Source organism: Miscanthus floridulus, chromosome 8 (assembly GCF_019320115.1).
Source record: "Miscanthus floridulus cultivar M001 chromosome 8, ASM1932011v1, whole genome shotgun sequence".
Classification (NCBI taxonomy): Eukaryota; Viridiplantae; Streptophyta; class Magnoliopsida; order Poales; family Poaceae; genus Miscanthus; species Miscanthus floridulus.
Window position 1 is genome coordinate 42,507,052 of NC_089587.1, and position 9,407 is coordinate 42,516,458.

The 9,407-nt window shown below is 42.4% G+C and overlaps 1 protein-coding gene across 1 annotated transcript in view; it reads right to left on the reverse strand.

Annotated features, from left to right (window-relative positions):
* Positions 1 to 7,437: 7,437 nt before the first annotated feature.
* Positions 7,438 to 9,407, reverse strand: part of LOC136476245 (GCN5-related N-acetyltransferase 7, chloroplastic-like) — a 13,788-nt gene continuing 11,818 nt past the window's right edge. The window contains exons 3-4 of the mRNA XM_066474011.1: positions 7,852 to 7,972; positions 7,438 to 7,718 (exon numbers count right to left, since the gene is read on the reverse strand). Coding sequence (XP_066330108.1) covers positions 7,549 to 7,718; positions 7,852 to 7,972 — 291 coding nt within the window. The 3' untranslated portion in view covers positions 7,438 to 7,548. The remainder of the gene's footprint in view (positions 7,719 to 7,851; positions 7,973 to 9,407) is intronic.

The following is a 9,407-nucleotide window of genomic DNA, read 5'->3' on the forward strand; positions in this document are numbered from 1 at the left end:
AACAAAGAGGTCCGGTAGCCTACAAGTTAGAGTTACCTGAGACAATGAGTACCGTTTTCCTAGTTTTCCATGTATCACATCTCAAGAAATGTTTGCGTGTTCCGGAGGAAAGAATAGAACCTCGAGGTATTCAACTCAAATCAGATTTGGTGTATCGTGAGCAACCAGTCCGAGTGTTAGACACTAAGGAACGTGCTACTCGGAATAGTGCGGTGAAAACATACAAGATACAGTGGGATCATCATGATGAGGGAGATGCAACTTGGGAAACAGGAGAGTATCTACAAAAAGCTTATGAAGATTTTTATAACAAATGGTTCGTAACCCAAATCTCGGGATGAGATTTTTATAAGGGGGGAGGGCTGTAACACCCCGGTGTTATGCCTGCATTTAGTCACTGCAAATCATGCATATCATGCATCATCAAGCATTCTAATCACACATGCCTAATCATGTAAATAACAATTGAAACACTGCTTCGAAACATTTAAAACATGTTGTGAAACCTGAATGTTGCATACCTTTGTTAGACTTGTTTTGCCCTGATTTTGCTTGCTAGGTTAGTAAAACATGGTTGGCTACTATTGTAAATCATCTAGGATTGTTTAGTTCAAATTTTTGGAGCAAGGTTGTATTCAAATTAATTCGAAATTTGGCTTCAAAAATAAATTCCCAAAAATTAGGATTTTGAGTTAAACTTGGACTTTGAATTTACAATTCAAAATCTAGAAAGAATTTGGCTTTGGTCATAAAAGCAAAGTTGTAGAGAATCAAATTCTAAGCAACTTTCATTTTTGGTACATTTTCAAAAGATGTCATTTTCTTGCTCAAAATAATATTTGAAAGATGACATTTAAAATTCCTTGAAAATACAAATGAAAAAGGCTTTTCCCTCCTTCGCGGGCCGTCGCCTCGCTTCTGGCCCACGGCCGAAGCCGGCCCAGCGAAGCCCCCGCGCCGCTCCAGCCCACCTCGCCTCGGCCCAGCCCAGCGCGCTGGCTCCTTCTCCCGCGCGCCGCGCCCGTCGCCGCGCCACGCCCCCGACCGCGTCGGGGCTTGCCCGCCGCGTGGCGCCACCCGTCGACGGCGGCCTGACACCGTGTCCACGCGCCGCGGCAGCTCTGGCACTGCTGGCCACTGCTTAAGCTACCGCAGAGCTTGCCCGGCATCGCATTTCCTGCTCCTCCCTTCGTCTCTCTCTCGGACAGCAGCGCGCGCGCCCGCCATCGCCACCGCGCACCGCGCCTTGCCGGAGCTCGCTCGCCCGGCCACCACAGCTCGCCGGCGACCACTCCGTCTCGCCTACAGCTCCGCCATCACCCCGCGCACCCCGTGCTCTCGCTACTTTGCCGTGGTAAGCATCCCGTCCTTGGGAATTGCTCGTCGGAGCACGGCCGAGCTCGCTGGTGAGCTCCGCTCCCGTGGACTCCCCCTCTCCGCTCCTCTTCCCACCTTTACTTCGCGCGCGCAAGCACCGCACGGCGACGTTGAGTCTCCCGAGCGCCTCCTTTCACCATGCCGTGGCTGGAGATGCTCCACCGGCGACGACCCGCGCCGTCGCTCCGCCATTGTCGTCGCCGAGCCTCTCTCCCCTGCACCGCCCCTCCCTATTCACCTCTATCCGACGCGGTTTGTCATGGGGAGCACGTTGGTGCTCTCCGTTTCGCCGGGGACCTCGCCGTCGGCGAGAGCCGGCCGGTCAACGGCGGCCCTGCCTTGGCTTCGGCTGACGCGTGGGTCCAGCTTGACCGCGGGTCCCGCATGGCAGTCACTCTGGATGTACAACACCGGGTGCACCCAGCAGTTTTGTCAGCTGATTTTTTTTAAAAGAGTTTAAGAAATGATTTTTCAGATTTCTGTGAAATGCTTTGGAAAATGGTTGTATGCTCAAATTTGCTCCAAATTTGTTGAAACAAATTTTGCTAGGTTCCTTATCACCAGATCTACTTGGGAAAATTATTGCATGTCATTTTTGAGATACTTTTTTGTAGAACTTTATTTAATCATGTATATTGCTGATAACTTGAAAAATGTGTAGAAAAATCTATAGGCTTCAGAAAAATATGATTCCAAGTTTGTTAATCTTCTTATGTAATGTACTTCCTAGGAAAAATATGTTTCATGCATGAGCTGTGGGAAAATTTTGAGGTGTAGTTCAAATACCTTTAATGGCTGATTTTTGTTATTTTAGCTAGAGAGCAAACTTTGTATAAAACATGCATGTGATAAATTTTGTACAGTCATTGTATGCTATGAAGAACATAGGAAAAATACTAACTCTGTTGTTTGACACTTTTCACAGTTCAAAGTATTTTTATGATCATAATCCTGCCATAGCTTGTTATTTTTGTGTAGGCTAATCCACTCATTCAAATATCATGAAAATCTGTTAGTAAACTACTTAGGGTAGTACTGTGCTGTAGTAATTTTCTAAGATTTTTCTAAGCAAGAAAAATAGAGGTTGCTATTCAAACCTATTATTAATTAGGTTTTTATTAAGTGTTGCTTTTTGTGGGATTTAAGAAATTAAGTAAAACTTTGGTGTATCTTTGAAGCATTTAATAAAATGTGTTGAATTAACATATTAGTAGTAGAAGAGAATGCAGTAGATGACATGTGTTTGTAGTATATTTTCTTGGATGATGTTGACTACCTTGCATTCAAACATATCCATTGTATTCATCTCATCCGATGCACCGATTGCATAAGCACTTACGCACATTGCATCATACAGGATCGCAAACCGAGAACCCAGTCGTCATACCCGAGGAGCCCGAGGAGCAGTTCGAGGTGCAGCCGCAGGAAGTGCCCGAAGCCGACGAGGAGGACGTTGAGAAACTTCCGGAGTGCCCAGATCACCGTCCGAGCTCCTTCGAGAGAGGCAAGCCCCGGAGCATTTGTCTCCCGGTTTGCAATGATTTAATTAAATACTTTACTTTAATTGATGCATTACGTTCAGGAGTTGTTTGCAACCGTTGCTGCATTATACCTTGTCTACCTTTGTTATACTATATCCTTGTTACCCGGGTATCCGCAGTCGAGTCAATGCTTAGCTGGCTTAGACCGGTAGAAGTCGGGTGATTCCCTGTCACCTGCGAGCTATAGGTGGTTACCTGGATCTGCTTGGATGACTATGAAGTCATGGTATAACTAAGTGTTAAATGAAGTTGAGACCGGACGGAGACTTGCAGAGTTTTGGACTATAGTGCTTTCCATCTGTGTCGATTAAGGACCGACCGTTGTTGGGCCTCGAGTCATGTTGAACGCATGCCTTACATTTAGCTGGCCGGATAAAGTACCTTCCGACCGCGAAGCTGGGAGATTTTTCGGGCCGAGTAGATTGCCCGCAACGCACTGTGCCGGAGCAGGTGTGGTAGGACACGGGGGCGGGATGATAAGACCAAAGTACAGTCGGTCGGCCCCCGGGTACATGTGGTTCCTGGCAAACTCGAGATACCTGGAAAGTTGACTCGGTGATCAATATCTCACTTTAGCGGGTGAGTGAGGTTTATATAAGGAATAAATCACCAGCTAGTTAGGAATCGATTCGAATCGCCATCGCTCCTGGATAGTGAGCACTTGACTTGAGTTACTTCATCGTAGTAAATGTTTATGGAACACTTGGATAGTAATAATGAATATGACAGTTTGGAAGTTGTTTAATGATCATTGGTTATCATTATCTGCTTAATCACATGTTTACTCTAGTAGAGGTGCAAATCTAGTTGACAGGTTAATAACAATTAACTCGACAATAATGCTTTAGAAAGGTTTTTGAAATGCTAAAAATGCTTCTTTTGCAAATGAGTCAGCTACCCTACTATAAAGCCCTTCATAATCCTTGGTGTCATTTATTTTCGGTTATGTCGGGTAAGTCTAGCTGAGTACCTTCTCGTACTCAGGGTTTTATTCCCACTTGTTGCAGATGGGCAGATGTATTACGGCTACTATATCAACTGCCTTTATCCTGCGATGGGTGATGCTTAGGACCATGGGCATGGTCATTCCTTACGCCTCGTCTGATGCTTTTGTTGGAGATGATCATTCGCTGGCACTATATTTAAACTCCGCGTGAGTGTGTGTGGTTTGAACAAATGACTTCCGCTACTTTTATTCGAACTGGTTTTGTAATAACTATGTTGAAACTCTGATGTATCTGAGATTGTGAACTTTTATGTAATATGTGATGGTGACCGCTAAACTTATTACGATCTTGGCTGGAATGGAAGTTGGTTTGAAATCCTTCGTGATTTCACGGACTACCGGGTTATACGGGCTTAAGTTAGCTAAATGGTCTGCTCTGGCGGATGATTTTCTTACTTAATTTCGTATAATTGGTCGGTTCTGTTACAGAGAGAGAGAGGGAGAGAGAGAGAGAGAGAGAGAGAGAGAGAGAGAGAGAGAGAGAGAGAGAGAGAGCGAGAGGGAGGGAGGGAGGGAGGGGAGAGAGAGAGAGAGAGAGAGAGAGAGAGAGAGAGAGAGAGAGAGAGAGAGAGATCATTAATTTCCTTCTATAAAAAAAATCCTAGATTGATGGCGTCATGGCGCCATGGCATTGGCAGTTCACGTACAAGGAATCATTCCCAACGAACTACCTTCATTTTCTTTTGCTTGTTGACTTTGTTGTTATATAGGTGAAAACAGGATATTGATAATTATTGGTCGGTCTGCTAACATTTACATTATTGTTACAATACACCATCAAATTGGGCTCCGTAGTGCTTAGTTAGTTTTAACTTGTATAAGCACAGGTCATGAGTTCATCACAAACAAGACAATAAACAAATTAGCATTAATTCTTAGGTTGCGTTTGGATTAGGGACTAGGGGATGACCGGATGGGTTTATTCTAATTTTATGGAATGGGCTGGTTCTACATCTCCATTTGGCTGAGGGGATGGGAATGTCCATATTTCTTGTTTGGATGAACCAGTGTGAGAATGAACCAGCCGTTACCCATCATATGCCACCATCTTACGTTACACAATTGTGTAAATACCCACATCAGGACGAGTATTGGAGAGAATTTTTGAGTTGGAAGCTATCAGATGAGGCAAAGTAATAGAGTGATGCAAACACGATCAACTCCCACAAAAATAGGAACCCGCATCGCACTGGCTCGCGTGGCTACACGAGGAAAATCCTAGAGTGGGAGGAGGAGGTGGAACAGTTGTCCCAGAGCGGTGTTACGATTAGTACAGATGGATGGGATGCTCGCTATGTAATGTATCTTTGTGCGAGGGGAATTTCCTTCAACCCCGATGGCTCCCTATGTTATCGGGATGTTGCAGCAGAGGATCTCACACGAAAGGTTCAGGCGGTCCACGATGAAGTTGCTTAGGGTATGTTCAAGCCTAACAGGGAAGAGGATGAGCTCACCCGGGCACATAGAAACAAAGAGCATCCTGGTCGGACACGGGGATTTGGACTCGTTTTACATGGGCGGTTTCCTTCCCAGATGACATCGCCACATACAGAAGCCGTTCGAGGAGGAATGCCAAAAAAGAATTGGAGTGGCAACATATGATGGCAGTTGTTCGGCAAGAAATGAAAGAAATCCATGAAAAATTATGTGCAGAGTTTGAGGTAGCATTAACCAACTGTAACATCATCGGTGTTACACCCTAAATCATTTACTAAAACAAGTCATGAGCATCATGTTTATGTGTTAATGCATGTGATAGGATGTGTTGATAATTAGTGAGGGGTAATAAAGTATTTTTCCAGACTGCTTATTTTGTGTGAAAATCGCTTCGATTCCTTATATTTTAGGATAGAGGGAGTATTTAATAGGAGGAAGGATTTGTTATTTTATATAGGAGTAGAATATTTTTGTGGTCTATTATTTTTATTAGTGCCCACACGGTGTTCTAGCTATGTAGAGTATACTCAAACGAAAAGTGCAATTGTACGAAGCACCTCGGTATACCATCCAATTAGTACTCTAATGGTTTGCATTGGATTAACAACCTTATGCCAGTCTCGTTGGATAGTTTTATGGTGTTGTTTCTAAAACTGTTATTTCATATAAAATAAAATGAAAATAGGCGAAACGTCTACTCTGAATGTAAAGTTTCATTATGTAGTTTTATAGATATTTAATTTCATGACTAATAGAGAGTTGGCAAATCTGCCAAGAGAGTTTTATTTAGATGAAACTAATTTATTCTTTCTCTTCTGTTATGTCATGAAAATACTTATGTGGCAACCTATTTCATGTAAATAAAACTCATATGAAACTTTCTCGGTGACTGGCCTTACAATACACTAATTACTGGCTATACACAGTGTTGTGTCCCTTCAAAGGCATTAATTTGTATCGACCCGAAGGCAGTACAGACTCGTAGGTACTTTCTTTTCTCTTACAGTATATGACTAAGAGAAGTCAGCGAGCGACAGACCGCGCGCTGGGCGCCGGGCGCCGGCCCGTTAATCACATCGGGAATCTCTCGGTCTGCTTATTCGTGCCAGCACGTTCCATTGTTAAGCTGATCTGTTGCTTTGTCGGCTCTCGACGATTTAATAACAGTCCCTCCATTCAAAAAAAAATATTGATGTTCTGTAACTACAAAAATTGTCTAAAACTTGATGTTCTAGGTATTGTACATGCACTTTCTAGGGCGCTTACAATTGCACAACCTCCCTTCGCTACCCTAAGCCCTTGCTCAATCATCGGCCAACCTTCAACCGATTGCACAATCGAGAGATCCCCACCCTTAGGGGCCGTTGGGTTTCGCATTCCCGGTCGTTCCTGACCAGGAACGGTTCCGGCCTTGTAGAAATTAACAAAGAAACGCTGAGACCGGGAATCAATTCAATATAACCGAACGAGGTCTTAGGAATCTTTGAATCTCCATTATTGAGAGGTCGGAGATCTCGTTGCCGACTCCAGCGAAGCCTCGGTAGAGGAGTCTGGTCCTTCGCGGGGAGAGCTCTAGCTGACTCATCTCCACTCACTTGCCTTCTTTTTTTTTCTCTCTGCCTTTTTTCTCTCTGGTTCTTTGCCTTACTCTTTACTTGGTCTAGTCTTGTTGATTGCAAGCTTCTTGATGGATAACTAGGAATGAATTGTGAGTGTGCTTACTGTTCACTACTACTTCAGCATGGCCATGTTCGCTTCGCAAGGAAATACTGTTCATTTGCTGAAAAGTATTGAAGTAGTGGTGAAGAACAGGGCGGTCATATTTGCAAAACTAAGGACTTTACTCTTAGTGTGATTTTTTCTTGCTAAGGACGGCTTGATTAGTTATGTTAATCCTAAGGAATCATTAGCTTGCTTTTGTAGTACAGAGCTGTAGTGATCTTGCTCATAAGCGACCTGATCCAATTATTGTTACGCATTCTTGCTCAACAGTTTTGTTCTTTCGCTTGATAAGCAAATCTTAAAACTTTGCCACATTTCTTCAGAGTTGTATTCTCAGTAGCTATGAACAAGAAATTAGTCAGGAATGAGGGATGATTCAGATTGCAATCATTTGGAGATTTGGGATCCAATGGTAAAAGTAACAAACACAAGGATATCATTACAAATATGTATTTACATGCACGATCACAAAGGCACTTTGCTCATATCGAGCCAAAGAAGCAGCCTCCGTGGTCTCCCTAGAAACCTAGCCTTCCATGCAGGTTCTTCGCCTTCATAAACAAATCCACTCTTCTCGTACAGCTTTTGCCCTGCTATGTTGTCAATGGCGACATGGACATACAGGTCTGTTATGCCTGCCAAAGTTGTTGCGAGCACACCAATTTGACATGAGCATAATGGTATAAGTAAAGAAAGAATAAGGACTAAATAATTGCAAATAAAGAGCATCGGTATGAAAAAAAGAGTAAATGGATCAACTACACTTACCCCATTCACGAGCTAATTTCTTGGACTTGTCAACCAATGTATAGCCTAAGCCCTTTTTCTGAAGCTCCTTGGCAACACAGACATTGCTTAGGTATGCTCTTGTCTGGATGTCTTCATTTACCTATTGGCAATCAATCATGGAACAACATTTTCATTCAGTGAAGCAGTAGAACAAATTTGAGCATTTTGCACAATATCTATGCTTAGAAAAAAAAATTATCTTGGCAGCCAACAAGGCTTTCCAAATGATCAAATAAAAGTGGGAGTGGCACTGAAAAGTTATGTCAAGAAAAAGTTAGGTGTAGTGAGTTTATCTTTATTGCCAAAAACAACCAAGAGATGACCAAAGAAAGTCCAACAATACCAATCACCGGTTTACAGATGGCTCTTGCTGTCAACCTAAGAGAAAGGTGTTTTTCTGGTTGGCTTTAAAAGATCGACTCAGTACAAGAGAACTTTTGAAAAGGAAAAATATGGCGTTGGAAAGTTATAATTGTGTTCTCTGTCACCTAAATGTTGAAGAATCTTTGCATCATCTCTTTTTCCATTGTCCTTTTGCTATGTCCTGTTGGAATTTGCTAGGTCTGGCCCATCTAATTCAGGATGATATTTTTGGACTCCTTACCTCTGTTTAAGATGCAGATTCATAATCCCATCTTCATGGAAATAATCATAGCAATGTTCTGGGCTATTTGGTCAGCTCGCAATGACCTCATTTTCAGACAAATCCAGCATTCTTTGGCTTCATTCAAGATTGTCTTCAAGCAAGAGTCAGCTCGAGTTAAGCTTAGAGCTAAGGCAGATTTCAAACTCTTAATAGATTCATGGCTAGACAGCTTTGTGTAATCTTTCTGATTTTCTTTATTAGTTTTTTTGGTTTCCTGATCTGTTTGTACAGAACCTTTTACTTTATGTTAATAAAAGACCAGTAGGGGGCTTCAACCCCCTCCTGTTTGCCTCAAAAAACCAATCACAACTATCAAAAAATATGTTTTGACCATCAGTATTCTGCAATAGCATAGAAAAAAGGAAGCAACAGTCGTACCCCAGGCCTCTTTCCAGTCAATTCATCTGGTAGCCAAAGACACTGATTAAGGTCTAAACTACCAACTACTACTCTCTCTTCTCCATCCTCCACAAACTGCATGTATAGCCAGCTAAAATGACATCAACTTTAGAGTCAAATCCTTGTATAAAGGAGCATCCATATTTACTTTATTGGAAATAACATAAATGGCAACTGAAAAGAGGGCAGAATGTAAGGAAAAAGATACGAGATTGCATTATGAACGGTATATTTTATCTAAATGAACAAATAGCAAATACTGTACCATTGCAGCAAAAGTTGGCATATTAGTTTCTGTTGTTCTTTTACTCCAAAAATAAATGATCATAAAAATGAATTACTCTCTGCAGTCATAAAAGCATGTTGTTTATGATTTAGTAAAACCTTAAATACTACAAACATCAGTAAGACAATAGCTTTCAATTATTTAGTTTAGAAACATGTAAGATTATGTTTGTCAAAGATATACAGCAAAGAGGTGCAAGCTCAA